This window comes from Rhinopithecus bieti, unplaced genomic scaffold, assembly GCF_001698545.2.
Source record: "Rhinopithecus bieti isolate Rb0 unplaced genomic scaffold, ASM169854v2 scaffold_12478, whole genome shotgun sequence".
NCBI lineage: Eukaryota > Metazoa > Chordata > Mammalia > Primates > Cercopithecidae > Rhinopithecus > Rhinopithecus bieti.
Genome location: NW_016807367.1, coordinates 951,676 through 967,801, shown reverse-complemented (window position 1 = coordinate 967,801; position 16,126 = coordinate 951,676). Strand labels below are relative to the sequence as shown.

The 16,126-nt window shown below is 40.2% G+C and overlaps 1 protein-coding gene across 3 annotated transcripts in view; it reads right to left on the bottom strand.

Annotated features, from left to right (window-relative positions):
* Positions 1 to 16,126, bottom strand: part of ZNF827 (zinc finger protein 827) — a 158,271-nt gene that overhangs the window by 95,112 nt on the left and 47,033 nt on the right. For 2 of the 3 annotated variants that reach the window (XM_017881503.1, XM_017881505.1), the window contains exon 5: positions 11,794 to 12,027. The exons of the other annotated variant lie outside the window; for it this stretch is intronic. In XM_017881503.1, coding sequence (XP_017736992.1) covers positions 11,794 to 12,027 — 234 coding nt within the window. The remainder of the gene's footprint in view (positions 1 to 11,793; positions 12,028 to 16,126) is intronic. 3 annotated transcript variants of the gene reach the window in all.

Genomic DNA, 16,126 nt, shown 5'->3' with positions numbered 1-16,126 from the left:
CATGGTGGCACATGCCTGTAGTCTCAGCTACTTAGGAGGCTGAGGTGGGAGGATAGCTTGAGGCCAGGATTTGTGGCTGTAGCGAGTTGTAATCGTGCCACTACATTCCAGCCTGGGTAACAGAGAGAGATCCTGTCTCTAAAAAAAAAAGAAAAAAAAAAAAAGAAAAATGATGAAAAAATAAACAATTCTTGAAAGATTCAGTAGAATCCCTGCTACCATAAAAAATTACCAAAAAGGAAAGGGCGTCTCTGTCAACTGATGGGTTGGCCATTGCTTTATGTGCAAAGGGTTGGAGGATAGAGGGATTCCTTAATGTCCAAGGAGGGAAAGGAGCAAAAGAAGTTTTATTTTAGTAACCGAGAGTTTGTTAGTTTTCAAGTATTTTCCACTTCCAGAGGGTCAAAGGGTTTCAGTATATGCTGACAAGTTTAACATGCTTTTCTTTTCTTATGTGGTGCTACATATTACTAATATGCACTAGTATATAACACTAATAGATACTAGTAATATTAATCTACAAATATTGCTAATGTAAATAATAATGAATCTGTCGCAAGGGTATCTCTGCTGAGAAGCCGTGACTACTTCACTCCTGTTGGTCAGTGTTCCCAGTAGGCAGGGAAGGGCTGATCAACATGCAGAGAGTGGAGCGTCAGATAATAACAGAGACCAGAACCCAGGCAATACCAGGAGTAAGATATGGTAGCAATAGATGGGGTGGGAAGGGAATGTAGGCTTCATGCAGGTGAGGGCCTTATTCACTTTTGTATCCTTAGTGCCCAAACAGGGCTTGGAAAATGGTAGTAGCTCAATAAAGATCTGCTTAATGAATGAATAAGTGAAATAAAACAAAAAGGAAGGAGGTCACAAAGAAGAAATGGAACGATAGGATGAGAAATATGGGTTCATTTAAACTCCCAAGAAATCTTCGCAACAGCCAATAATAAGTGAATTCCTGTTTTTGATAAGGTACCGTCCCTAGTCCTATGCCTGTGGGAGTCACTGGACTGTGGGGTGGGACCTCCTGCTGGTGGATAATGTTCCCTCCAGGCTCTCACTTCCCCATAGTTTCTGGAGATACAGAGTGCATGGATATTCCCTTGATGTATTTTGGCTGTGTTTCAACCTTCTTTTCCAAATGCTTTTTAAATCAAAACTACTTACAAGTAGTGTAAGCGACTCATTTTAATTTCCCTTCCTCTCTCTCATTCCCGTGTCTTCTCTAGCACAGGTGCTGAAGAGCCAGAAACAACCAACCAGATGGCAGGGAGAAGAGGCGGTAGCCCTTACACTGAATAGCAAGGCCCTAGTCACTGAACACTCACAGTTACACACAGGATTGATATCCCACCCTAGGTGTCTCCGGGAGAGCTGAATGTCAAGCAGGAAGAGCTTTCTAGTATGAACAATGTTTTAGAAGAAAATATTTTAAACAGTATAAGATAAACAGGGTGCAAAATGTAGTGGGGTCTAGTAGAAGTAATTGAAAGAATTTGTCCTGATTAAATGTGTAATTCTGTCCTGATGAAACTATCTTCCTAGTCCCCAGCTTTCTTCTTTCTTCTTCACAGCTCTTTGGAAAAAAAGTTCTAAAGAAAGTATTACTTACATATTACCCAATATGTTGGCTAAATAAACATGGCTGATTTCCAAGTGAAGGTTCTTACCAATATTTGAATGTGCAGAGGCAAGAGATCCCGCTCACATAATCAGGTCCACAAATCAGTGCAATTTTACTTCTTGTTCTCATTAATCCTTGGTTCTGTTGAGGGCCTTTTTCCCTCTTGAGTGGAGGGGCTATTAATGTACCTTTGGAAACACGCGTGTGGACCACAGGAAGCTCTGTAAGGTTGTCCCCATAAATGCTCTCTACCTCAAAAATAGCAGGAAGAATTTCTGGTAGCAAAAACAGGGGAAGTGTGTACATATGTTTAGGGCAAGGGTAGGTTTATGGGGAAAAGGATGGTAATAGTAGGAAGTAAAGAAACAAGTTCATAATTTATTCTTTAAACAGTGACCCTCGTCATCTGCTTTTGTACCTAAGATAAAACATGATGGGTCGTGCATAAATTCTATAACCTCCCCTCCTCTCTCCAGCTGTGGAGATAAGTGATACAAGCATATGGCAAGCCACAGGAAACCAGGAAATGTGCTTGAATCCAGCTGCTATCCCGCAGTTAGAAAAAAGGAAGTAAATCAACTCACAGCATAAACTCAGGATGGCTTAAAATGGGAAAAATACATACATGGGTGGAGTAAAGAGAAGAATTATTAGAAGGGAAGACAAAGATCCTTTCAGAAAGAATACCACAGGTCCTTACAGCTTGATGGTGGGGGGGGAAACACTTTTAAATCATTTGTCTTTCTGTAATAATCCTAAAAGCCATAAGAGAAAAATAATTCTCTTTGTGAAAGTTTCCATTCCTGGGCTAATATTGACACTCCCCTGCCCAGTGGAAAGGGTCCCATCACTCCCAGACTATATGCATCTTCCAGTGCAGTACAGAGACGTGCTTGGTAGCTCCTGCCCCACCACACAGTAGAGCCCCTGCCCAGTGGGTGACCTGGCCACTTGGCAGCAGACAAGCTACTTAGCAATGAGGATTCCCTTCTCTAGGGGTAGGTCTATGAGACCAACATGTACCCAGATGGGCACCATATCCATGGGGTTTAATTATGCATGCAAACATTCCCCTTCTTTGACATGAATAAGTTAAAGGTGAAAGGTTAATATGGTGATGAGAAGAAAAACCACTGTGGAATGAGAATGCTTTTGATATCTTGTTAAGGAAAATAACGATTAAGCTCTCCCTCACAAGACTATAACTGTATTAACATATAGCCAAAAGGGCTGCTGGGAGGAGCCTCAAAAACCTAGAATGGTGCAAGGTACATACCTTCTATCCATCAGGGAAACTTGTCCTATGAGTGAAAAATTGAACAGGTTGACTGGTTATTCAAATATTTCCAACCACACTGCAACTGGATCCCTCGGAAAATAAAGCTTCTTCTCAGAGTCGTCATCATCAAAACGTATTTACTAGCAGCCTCTCGTTTGTGCCCCAGTATGTGTTACCGATTAGGTAACATCTGTAGTCATTTATACCAGAAACAGAAAGTGATGCAGGAATCCAAGAGGAAGGCCTAGGCGTCATTCTTAATTTTTTTGCTCCATATTTGTAAAGGAAGATCTGGAGCCCCTCCGGCACGCCCCCACCCCAGATCCACCACTCTGCAGCCCTCCCCACTCCCTGCTGCGTCCAGACCCCTCCCTGCCCTAGTCCTGAAGCAGCCCAACAGAAAAGGAATCTACGATGAAGGTGGAGCACATGAAATTCCTGTTAGAGTTCTTGCCTGGTTTCTGGGAACACAAGCCAATAAAAATTTTCGTGGTTATATTAACATATGCAGCTATGCGACAGGGAGATGATAATAAAACAAGAGCCCTTTTGAGCCTGGCCTTGTGAATCCCAGGCCTTGGAGAAAGCTGGGTCAAAAAAAGCAAAACGGGTAGCCTGAAGCTTGAGGGCTAAAAAGGGAGGTGCAGAGGCCCTGGCCTTCAGGGTGTGAGCTGGAACAGCTCCCATATGGGGCAGGGGGAAAGCAACAGGAGCCATTCAGGTTTATGGGTTCGAGGATTTGTAAAGGGCACGTGGAATTACAAAATAAACAGAAGGGTGCTTACTGGCCAGAGCAAGTGTAACATCAAGTACGGCCAGAGAGCCTGCTGGAATAAGTTCCTCTTTGTAGCTGAGAAAGAACCAAGTTCCAGGGCTGGTTGCATCCAGCTACTTCTGAGTCTGTCCTGCTTAAATGGTCAGGTTAACAATACTGCTGTCTAGCCTCTGAGCTTAACAAGATCTAGACCTTCAAGAGAAGGTTTCTCTGGGTATAGAAACATGTCAAATTTTTATCTTATTAAAGCGATCTATTCCCTGTTTGTATAAAATACAGACTTGGTACTCCCAATATCTACAATTCTCATTGAGTTTTCAAGGGCTAAAAAAAGTCTAATTCTTATTTATATTTCATTGTCCCCCATCCACGGTATCTATCTATCTATCTATCTATCTATCTATCTATCTATCTATCTCACGGTATATATGGCAATGAGGAAAGCGATCCAGCCATTAGTTGTGGGCCCACTGCTGGTCACATTCACTATAAGTCATTTAAAAAGTTGACATATAAATATTCTTTGCCATTAGACATATAAAGAATGCTACAGCAAATATAGGAGTCAGAAGGGTCCACTCCACTGAGGTATTATTCAATAAATTTGGTTTCACAGGCTTTATATCTCTGAAAATTAAATAGCACTATGTGAACATAAGACAGACTTTCCTTTTAATATTAAACAAGTCTGCAATTTTACTTAATTTTGGATTTATGGAAAATGTGATAGTGCTCACAAGCAACAAAAGAAAAACAGAGATAAACTGGACGAGATCAAAATTTAAAAAGTTCAGGCTTGCAAATAATATCATTAAGAAAATGAAGGACAACCGGCAGAACTGGGAGAAAATATTTGCAAATCATATATCTGAGAAGAGACTTATGTCCCGAACACATCAGGAACTTTTAACATTCAAGAATAAAACAAATAACCCAATTTAAAAAGTAAGAAAATAACTTGAATAGACATTTCTCCAAAGAAGATATACAGATGGCCAATAAGCACATGAAAATATGCTCAACATCATTAGTCATCAGGGAAATGCAAATCCAAACTATAATGAAACACTAGTTTACACTCTTAAGACGGTTATAATAAAAAAAGACAGACAAAACCAAGTTTTGCAAGGATGTGGAGAAACTGAGACCCTCATCCACTGCTGGTGGGGATATGAAATGGTGCAACTACTTCAGAAAACTACTTGTCAGTTCCTTAAAATGTTAAACACAGAGTTAGCATTTGCCTCAGCAATTCCATTCCTAGGTATATACCCAAGAGAATTAAAAACCTAAGCCCACACAAAAACTTGCATATGAATGCTCATAGTAGTAGAAGATGGCAAACAATCCAAATGCCTTCATAAACAGATGAACAGATCAAGAAAATGTGGTATATCCATACAATGGAATATAATAAAAATTGAAAATGAATAAAGCCATAAAAATGAAGTACTGATTTATGTTACAACATAGATAAACCTTGAAAACATTATGCTAAGTGAGAGAAGCCAGATGCAAAAGACTGCATACTGTATGATTTCATTCATATGAAATGTCCAGAATGGGCAAACCTATTGAAACACTAGATTCGTGGTTGCCTGGGTGGGAGGTGGGGAGAGAGAGCGACTGCTCATGGACTCGACATTTTTGGGGGCAATGAAAATTTTCTGGAATTCGATGTAGTGATGGTTGCACAACTCTGCAGATATGCTAAAAATCACTGAATTGTATACTTAGAATGGGCAAATTTTACGGTATATGAATTATATTTTAATAAAGATGGGCCAGGCTCGGTGGCTCATGCCTGTAATCCTAGCACTTTGGGAGGCTGAGGCAGGCAGATTGCCTGAGCTCAGAAGTTCGAGACTAGCCTAGCCAACGTGGTGAAACACCATCTCTACTAAAATACAAAAAATCAGCCGGGTGCAGTGACAGCCACCTGTAATCCCAGCTGCTCAGGAGGCTGAGGCATGAGAATTGCTTGAACCCAGGAATCCACTGCATTCCAGCCTGGGCAACAGGGTGAAACTCTGTCTCACACACACACACACACACACACACACACACACAGACACAAAAGACAGTTTTTAAAATGAGATGGTACATTAAAATAAGTGTAGAAATCCCCTCTAAAACATAAAATATATAAATTCTGGCCAGGCATAGTAGCTCACATCTGTAATCCCAGTACTTTGGGAGGCCAAGTTGGGAGGACTGCTTGAGGCTAGGAGTTCAAGATCAGTCTGGGCAACATAGCAAGACCTTGTCTCTACAAAAAAAAAAAATAATAATTAAAAAAAAAAATAAATTAGCTGAGTGTGATGATGCACATCAGCAGTTCTAGCTACTCTGGAGCCTGAGGTGGGAGGATCACTTGAGCCTAGGAGTTCAAGGTTACAGTGAGCTATGATCACACCATTGCACTCTAGCCTGGGTGACTGAGCAAGACCCTGTCTCTAAAAAAATAATAAAATAAAATACATAAATTCTTGAAAAGCAGAATATTGGATTCAACAAATTTCTTCAGGGGCTCAAAAAAGGTTGAAATGAAAACATGAATTTTTTGATTTTTGGACTGATTAGACTGATTAGATCTACCTGTTCACTTTATAAGTGAGCTCTACATTTAGCCTTTTATGCAAGCAGGTAGAATCATAAGGAAGTAAGTACAAACAGGTCTCACATCGTCTCTACCACCTAACTAGATAAATTCCAAGTCTGAAGGAGGCAAATGTGAGAAGGCAGTAACATAAAAATACAACATGTATTTTCCATCCTTATAGATTACTGAAGTCACACTGCTTAAAAAGCTTGCTAGACCATAATTTTCCAAGGGAAAATACCAAATAAGCCAATAAGTTTTTGCTCTGAGAAATTGTTAAGCTAAAATCTCAAATTAATCTCACATAATTCTTTAGAAGAGTCTCCAACATGGTCTTAGATTATGTAGAGGGGAGGTAGAGAAAGGTTTTTCTCCTAAAAGAATGCCAGCATTGCTCAGGAATAATCATGAAATTTAACAGCAAAGAACATTGAAAAAAGTAGTATTATCTGAGGCTCACAGCCAACACTATCTTGATTTATTAGGTACATGTGCCCTTCTAAAAAAAGGTTCCCAGATACCATTATTTCATAATAAATTAAAAAGAATCTTCACTGAAGAGAGATGGTTCTTTTTAGAAAGTAAAATGTACATTTAATAGAGCTTTGTTCTCTGTCAGCTTCAACCTAAAGCATTCTTCTCAGATGGATGAAACTTATTTTTCCAATTAACCATTTCCTCAGCACAGTGCTTCTCAAACCTTAGCTGTCAGAATCGCTAGGAGGGCTTGTGAAAACACAGACAGCAGGACTCCCAACCCAGAGTTTCAACTAGGTCCAGGATAGGGCTCAAGAATTTGCATGTCTAACACTTCCTTATCCCCACAAATTTAATGATGATTCTGCTGGTCTAGGGACCACACTTTGAGAAGCACTGCCTTAGCAAATTAGAGAGGTTTTTCTCTCAGACCCTTTTAGGAAGGAAAGATAAACAGCACCCAACACATTTCCACTCAATATTGAAATGACAGCAACCACCATAATTATTCCTGGACTTTTTGTGGTTTGTATGTATTGTTCTATTTTCCTATTTGCACCTCACCCTCCTGCCCTCCCTCCCAGCAATCCTACATGGCTAACGGCAGCAGCCACATCTGCTCAACATGCCCTCATCTCTAAATAGAGAAGTTTCCACTGTCGGGTCCCAGTTGAAGCCAAGGCACTTGGTTGGGATTTAGGATTGGGATAAAGACATTTCTGTCTGGCTATTCTTTTGAGCAAAGCATAAACTCAGAAGCTGCTGGCAATTCCCCCTTTCCATCATGTGGCCTGGGTAACAGAAGAAGTCCATCTGTCGGTCCAGAGAGAAGCACAAATGAGGTGGGGAAGGGGGTGGTTCCTTGGTTCCATATGGGCCTCCAGACTCCAGCTGCAGTGGAAAACCGATGCCCCACTGCATCCCTGCCCTTGGGATCCATAAGCCAATCCAAAACCCGCATCTTCTACTAAATTCTTCTATCCTGCCAAAACTATCTGAAGAGGGTTTCTGTTATTTATAACCAAAAGGGCCCTAATTACAACTGTTAATAGAGTGAGTTCTTTTCTTCTCCACTTCAGTTCACCTTAGAGATTAAATTCACCTTAAAATGTCATCCTACTCAAGTTTATCTGTTTCTAAATATCTCCTAGCTGAAGCTCCATCTCATTTACGTGACACCCTAAACCACACATCACTATGTTATTTCAAATCTAGGGTCTGCTTGGATTCCTATACAAGAGGCAATTATAATTTATATGACTCTCCAGGACTAGGCAGGAATAAATGAATATAAACCAGAAATGAATATAAATCCTCTGGGTGAGCACAGAAAATTTTAAAACCAATAAACTTGTTTCAAATTAAGGTCTAATATGAAGTTTTATTTACCACACTAGAGAAACGCAAATGTTTAATTTTTCATTAATGTTTCTCTGCGTAACTCCAGCTTTCCAACTATGTACTTTTTGTGTGTGGAATTCATATTTTTAAATGGCATTCTTATCTACTACTTCTAGGCTCACCCAACCATGCATGATACATTTTATATATGCATTCCCATGGAAACATGTAACTTCCCAAAGAAAGAGGAGGGCATTTATCTTCATCACTTTGCATCTAGCTACTTCTCTTAAAGCAAAGCAGAGACAAAGCAGACAAAATTTTGTGTCACTTTCAGCATTACATCATATCTGTGATAACACAGCTATCCCATAAGTTTGCAAGGTGACCAGACATTGCAAAACCAGAGTTTAAAGGTACTTTAAATATTTTACACTATCTAATGTTATATATCCTCTATGTTGAACACTGAGATTTCAGCCTCCTTGAATGAAGACTTCTGGAAATTATCTTTGGCAACCATATGCTTAGCAAAAAGTCTGATTATTTTGGCTGCCTTGTGTCACATAACAACAAGTAGTCGCAGACTTCCAGTGCTTTCCTCAGAGTGTGTTGCTTTCTTTATGGCAATCAGTTCACTTGGCCCAGCTGTCAGGCATTCAACTTCCCAATTAACAACTGGAAATAGAACTTGAACCACAGGAAGGAAGAAAGCTCAGATTTTCCCAAACGCACACTTAATGAAAATTGAGCCTACTCTAGCTCATCTGCGTTTTCCCGTAAAACACAAATGTCAATTTGGAAAACAATATATCTACAGAGGTTTTCCACATAGAAAAGCTCCACATGATATGTGACTGGGGCAGGTGCCAAGTCTCCATCCTTAAGGAGTTAACATAAATTAATTTAAAACTGAAAATGAAGCAGCCAAAATTGTGGACTAGTTTCTTGTTAGTAATTCAATGAGAAGACTGAAAGGGTCTAAACTATAGGTCACCACTTCTAACCTCAAGGGAATAAATAACAGGGAAGAAAATTCCTTTTATTCCACATCTTAACTACTCCTTGGGTCAAAACTGAAACAAGGAAAAGTGTGCCCCATGCATCATTCTTGCATAACTAATTATCCTCACCCAACTCTTCCTGATCAAAAAGATTTTCCCCAGCATATCAGAAGACTACAAATAAAAACAAGCAAGGCAGGAAGTAATAGGAACTCCTGTTCACAAGAACAACTACAACAAAGCTTTGGGGTATCAGCCGAGACAAACTGGTGGTGCAGCCCTGACCAATTACACAGACGTTTTGGGAAATGAATTACTCTTGTCTATAGAGCAACAGAAATGATCATGGAAAAGGGTATCTGAAGACACAAGTCCTTTACTTGGATGTCTTTCAGGAAATGAACGGTGAAATTGTTAAAATTACAATTTGAGGAAAGAACATACAAAGTTTTTTCCTAACAACTTCATTCTTGCAAGAGCACTGCTCTATCAGTGATTAGAAACTCTAATATCCACTTTAAACCTAATTAAGGGTGAGTCCTCTTTCACTTGTGGCTTAGGAATGAAAAGATATTTGCTTTTAAGTCACATGCCTATTGTTATGACTAAAAAACTTCTTTCCAGTTTACCTGACCATGGCCATTAGAGTATGGCAGTACTAAGTTCCAAGTGCAAATCACATGGATGGATTCCACTGCCCTGGATTACTTCTGACTAGACCACAGCATCTAAAGATCAGGACTGTGATGCATATCTCTTTGACCTAAGTCGTTTGCACACAGAATGCTGAGGATTTGAGGATTTTTTTTTCACAGCAAAAAAAAAAATCATTGTCGGTCTTCAAACAAGTTTTCATTTCCACATCACGAAGCAGGGGCAGATGCCCTTTGGAAACAGGACCATGTCATCCATTCAACTATTGCTGAACCACATAGCACATGTGCTCAACCAAAGGCAACATACACATTTAGAAGGACCACTGCTGTCCACAAATATCTTTCAATGTTCATGGCTGATAGACTTATTCTGTGTGGGGGATATCATTATTATTTATAAAATGATTCTGCACTTGTGTCTCAAATCTCATCATGCAAAAGGATTAAGATAAAATATTTTTCCTTAAAGAACATCACTCCTGAAATCTCATTTTTTGCATATTATCTTTTGGTGCTACCAAAGTCTCTTTTGCTTACAACACTTGCTGCACAGCAAACTCTGAACTAGAAATATTATATACTGGAATCTGACCATAAGGAGGGAGACAGGGGTCACTGTTGGATAAGACTTCAAGTCACTGGAATGTGAAAGTGTATGCTATGGAGGAAGAATCAGAGCTATGTGACCTCTTTGAATTTACCAGAAAACAACAAATGTGTTACTCTACATCATTTATCATAGGAAGGAGAGTTCAAATATACAAAAAATGTGTTCACTTGAACACCCTTTATAAAAACGTTCAGCTTTTATAATAGTAAATAATACAATCTTACTAGACCTCTCATCTGCATAGGAGGTACTGTACTATCTCTGCAAAGTTTAGGAAGATGGAGCTATGATAAGGATGTAATGATTGCATTATGCTTTATTTATAACAAATCATGTTACCTTGAACTTCCAATGTGCTTTGAATTAACATCAAAGGAAAGAATTCTTAACCCCACCAACTGGTAAGTACAGGAATTTCAACTGTTCTGATATAATGACTAAGTAAATCACTGTTAATTTCTTACTTTCCAACCCACTAGTCAACCAGAAACACAGTCAGAACTGCTGATGAAATTACAGGTCTTAAAGGAGTCTCTCTACTGCATTTCTTGCTTTCATCCTCCGAGCACAGCAAGTTCCAAACTAAAAACAGTTTTTGATTCATATTAGCATTTTAAATATAGCTTCTAAAAATTACGCTTAAGAGGTAATGAACTAAGGGTGGGATATGACTTGACAAGTATAATTATTGATATAACCCTTTTTTTCCATGTTCTGAAAGTCCTATCTTTGAATTGAAAAGACTCCATATTTTCACCTGTTTCAGAGAGGACAGGGCAGATAGGAGATGATGTGGAAAAAAATCCAAACTATATGAATTTCAAATTTTAAGCCATTTTTCCTACATTTAATATGCTGAGATTACATTCAGATACTAGTAAAGAATGATTCATTAATCTTAAGAACAGATTATTATAATATTCCATTATAAAATTCTCTATCCATAAAATCTCTTATTGCCACTCTGTTGGTAATTACTTCAAGTGCCATCTCAAATGCTTATGAAGTTAAGAAAAATATTTGTAATGGTGCTTAAAGAGTATAGTATAAATACACACAAAATGCCAGGTCCTCTATTAGGGAAGAATAGATATTTTGATCAATTAGCAGAAGAGCTCTGAACATCATTAGAACCCATTTAAAATTATGGCCTCTATCACCTTAGAAAGCAGCAGTAGTTTCCAACAATTTGCAGTGATAGTCAGGAAAAGGTTGTATTTAATAAGATAGGTACACAGCTAATATACACAAACAAACTCACACACAACACAGGAATTTAAGCCAAGTAATCTGATCATTCCTTGAATTCACAGCAATAATGCGATATTGCTGCCATTAGGTTAATTATAACCCATGCAGGAAGCAGTCCAGTTGGCCTGCAAGTGAAACTATCAGAATGTGAATATTTTCGAATAAATCAAGTACCTGAGAGTTTCATGAGAAGTTCAGAGGCAGCTTTGACTGACACATCCCGCCTTAGCACATTTCCCTTCCCTTCCTGGGGCTTTAGTGCGTCCTCAGAGACGCCTGGGGCTGACACTTCAGATTCCGGGCTGAACACATAGCTGGACCGAGGCAAAGTCGTGCTTAGGGACTCCCCTTCCTTAGGCTCCTCTTTCACTTTAAAATTAAGATTCATGGGCTCCTTCTGATTTGCAGCTGTCAAAAGAAAAAAAGGGATTATATATACATAAAAGGCCACTCCCCTCCTTAGCTGCCCTGGTACTTCACGAAGTATGGAATGCACAATCACACTGTGCTAACAACCGGAGGGACCACAACCTCATCAGAACAGGCTGGGCCCTGGGCAAAACCGCACAATACACTCCATGGGCCTACGACTCTGAGGAGTGTGGGCTTCTGAATCTTTTGAACCTATAATATTTTAAGAATTGCTACCTCTACAAAGTCTCTGGGCATTTTCTCTTTGGTTTCCCTAGATGTCTTCTTTCCTGTGTATGCCACTGCCTCCCTGACTTATTAGCACTCTCCCCACCTAATCCTATTATGAAATAATGCTTTCAGGCAATTATTCTGCCATAAGATATTGAATACAAACATGAGTCAGAGGCAATACCCAAAGCAAAAACCTGGGGTGCGATGGTAAGGTGAGGATGGAGAATTTGCCAAACAGAAAAGCTCAGACTAGAGATAGACCACTTTTGCCTTATTATAAGACGACACTACTGATCCATAAACATAGGCGCATGTACTTAGCATTGTTCTTCTGATTATGGTGAATAAATCCACGTCTCTAGCCCAAGTCATCACTGAGTCCAAAATGACCTTTTTTTTCTTTAAAGAACAGTTTTTATTTTGGAATAATTTTAGACTTACAGAAGTTGCAAAGATGGTTCCAAGAGTTCCCTTATATCCTTCACCCAGAATTCCCTAATGTTAGCATCTTACATAACCATGGTACATTTGTCAGAACTAAGAAATTCACATTACTATGAGCTAAACTCTACATTTTATTCAGATTTCACCAGTTTTTCCACTAATGTCCTTTTTCCATTTTTAGCATAGTTGGTTGCTGTGGAGTGTGTGGTCAGGACAGAGCTAACTGGCATATTATGGGATGGATTCTGTGGCTCAGCCACACTGTACCAGGCCTTCCCCACTGGGCTACATACTACCCAGGAAAGATCAAAAAGGAAGAGACAAGCACCCTCTTCCTACCACTTTTCACTTTCACAGGCATCTCGCTCCCTTTAAGAGTCCATGAGGCAGGAACTTAGGATTCATTACACTGAGTGTGTCCATCTTTTGAGAAAGAGGATCTCGTCCTAATTAGAAACACTTATTAGAATGAGTCTTAAGCCCATCTCATCTTAACAAACAAAAAGATAAAAATAAATCCCCAAAGCAAACATCTATCACCCCTTGCCTACCACCTACTCCAAGCCAATACTCAAAGTCTGTTTTCCAGCCCATACCCCTCTAAGAATATGCATTCTAGAATCACAAGTTCACACAGACCAGCATATTTGGAAACCGAACCCCAAAAGCCCAAAGTACTATCTGGAAGTTTCACTACCAGAAAGATGCAGAGCTGGGACCAGAACCTAGGTCCATGGGCTTCCCCTGCTGTGTCTCTCACCTGCCTTCACTGCACCACCTCCACTTCTGGTCTCTGGGTTGTAACAAAACTTGAAAATACTTGACCTTCCAATCAGCTCAAATACCACTTGCTCAGTGAGGTCTACTCTGATCATCCTGTTCAAAACTGCAATCCCCACCTTCAGAGTCTTTCCAACCTCTCTTACCCTGACCTAACTTTCATTTTTCCCTCCAAATACTTATCACCTAATAACCTACTGTCATGGACTCAATTGTGTCCCTTCATATGTCGAACCTGCCAGTGTGGAACGTATTTGGAGTTAGGACCTCGAAGGAGGTAATTAAGATTAAATTAGGTCATAAAAGTGGAGCCCTAATGCAATGTGACTGGTTCCATCAAAGAACCAGAAGAATAAGAAGACAGAGAGAGAGAGAGAGAGAGAGAGAGAGAGAGACACCAGGGATGCAGGCACACAGAGGAAAGTCTGCACGAGGACACAGTGAGAAGGCGACCGTCTGCAAGCCAAGGAGAGAGGCCTCAGGAGAAACCAAACCTGCTGACACCTTGATCTTAGGCTTCCAGCCTCCAGAACATAGAAATAAATCTGTTATTTAAGTCATCCAGTCTGTGGTATTTTGTTATGCGGTATTTAGCTTAACAGACTAATCACATGCTATACAGTTTTTAAAATTTATTATGTTAACAATTTATGGCTAGGCGCAGTGGCTACTTGTTATCCCAGCACTTTGGGAGGCCGAAGCAGGCAGATCACTTGAGGTCAGGAGTTTGAGATCAGTCTGGCCAACATGGTGAAACCCCATCTCTACTAAAAATACAAAAAGAAGCCAGACGTGGTGGCATGCACCTGTAATCCCAGCTACTTGGGAGACTGAGGCAGGAGAATCACTAGAACCCAGGAGACAGAGGTTGTGGTGAGCCAAGATTGTGCCACTGCACACCAGCCTGAGCGACAGAGTGAGATTCTGTCTCAAAAAACAAAAAACAAAAAATCAAGATAGGCTTCATGAAGGCAACAATTTTTTTTTTTTGAGACGCTTTGTCACCCAGGCTGGAGTGCAGTGGTACAATCTTGGCTCTGCTCACCACAACCTCCGCCTCCCAGGTTCAAGCAATTCTCCTGTCTCAGTCTCCAGAGTAGCTAGGACTGCAGGTGCCCGCCACCACACCCAGTTAATTTTTTGTATTTTTAGTAGAGATGGGGTTTCACCATATTAGCCAGGATGGTCTCGACCTCCTGACCTCATGATCCACCAGCTTTGGCCTCCCAAAGTGCTGGGATTACAGACTTGAGCCAACACGCCTGGCCCAACAATTTTTGTTTTTTTAACAATGATGTGTCTCAAGTGCCTTGAATAGTGCCTGGTACATAGTTAGTGATGAATATATATTTGTTGAATGAGTAAAACGTGTTGCTCCAAATTAGTGGCATCCAATGGCCTTCCAACATTACCTGAAGTTAACAAAAACTAAGACCTCCAAAATATCACACCAAAAGCAATCAGAAGTGCTTTCCCTGGATTTAATAATTAGATGGGAGATAAGACCTTTGAAGTAAAGTTAAAGGCCTTTCTACCTAGACCACAGCATTACTGAAATATCTAATCATCACTTGAACTCTAGCATTACTGAAGGAGGAATCCAGAAAAGTCTCAAGGAAAGTGCTTAAAATCTAGCTCTTTGGGGACAATGCCATAGGAATCTGAATCAAAGGGAGCAATGATGGTCTATGGAGCAATCCTCAAATATGTACTTCTAACGTTTACCAGGAAGGCTGCTCGCTGCTCCTAAGACGACTTGGTTTATTTAGCACATTTCTCCCCTTTGCACCTTTCCCCCACCTCTTGGGGGATTTTGCTGGTCACCCTTCTAAAGCTTGCTCTCTCCCAACACCATTCTCCCAGAACCCGTTATAAAGTCCTTTGCAAGGACACCCTAGTTCATCATGACAGAGTTTGATTCTTTGAGGAGAAACAATTTAAAGTGAATGGTTAAGTATTTTTAAAATGCTTCATTGTTGCATCTTTTATTTGAAAACATTTTCAAATTCTAAGATGAAGCTAAGAAAGAGATGAAAAAAAACTATTGAGGCCCTAGAAGCAAATCCCAACTTCTAGAGCTCATTAAGCAGATGCTTCCTGCACATGTAAGTGGTTTCTAGAAGCATTAGTCAGAGTATGTGCTACAAGAGACTTAGGGGGAAAAAGTAAAGATATTTAGCATTGCTAGCACAACCTGGATTTAACAGAACTTCAAAAAGACACTTTAAAAGGCAGTAAGCGCCGGGCACAGTGGCTCAAGCCTGTAATCCCGGCACTTTGGGAGGCCAAGACGGGCGGATCACGAGGTCAGGAGATCGAGACCATCCTGGCTAACACAGTGAAACCCTGTCTCTAATAAAAAATACAAAAAACTAGCCGGGCGAGGTGGCGGGTGCCAGTAGTCCCAGCTACTCGGGAGGCCGAGGCAGAAGAATGGTGTAAACCCGGGAGGCGGAGCTTGCAGTGAGCTGAGATCCAGCCACTGCACTCCAGCCTGGGTGACAGAGCCAGATTCCGCCTCAAAAATAAAATAAAATAAAATAAAAGGCAATAAGCAAGCTGTACATTGCTGGATTATACATTTGCAAGGCACTACATACCTGATTTGCATTCTGACCATACAGAGAATGACAGAAAA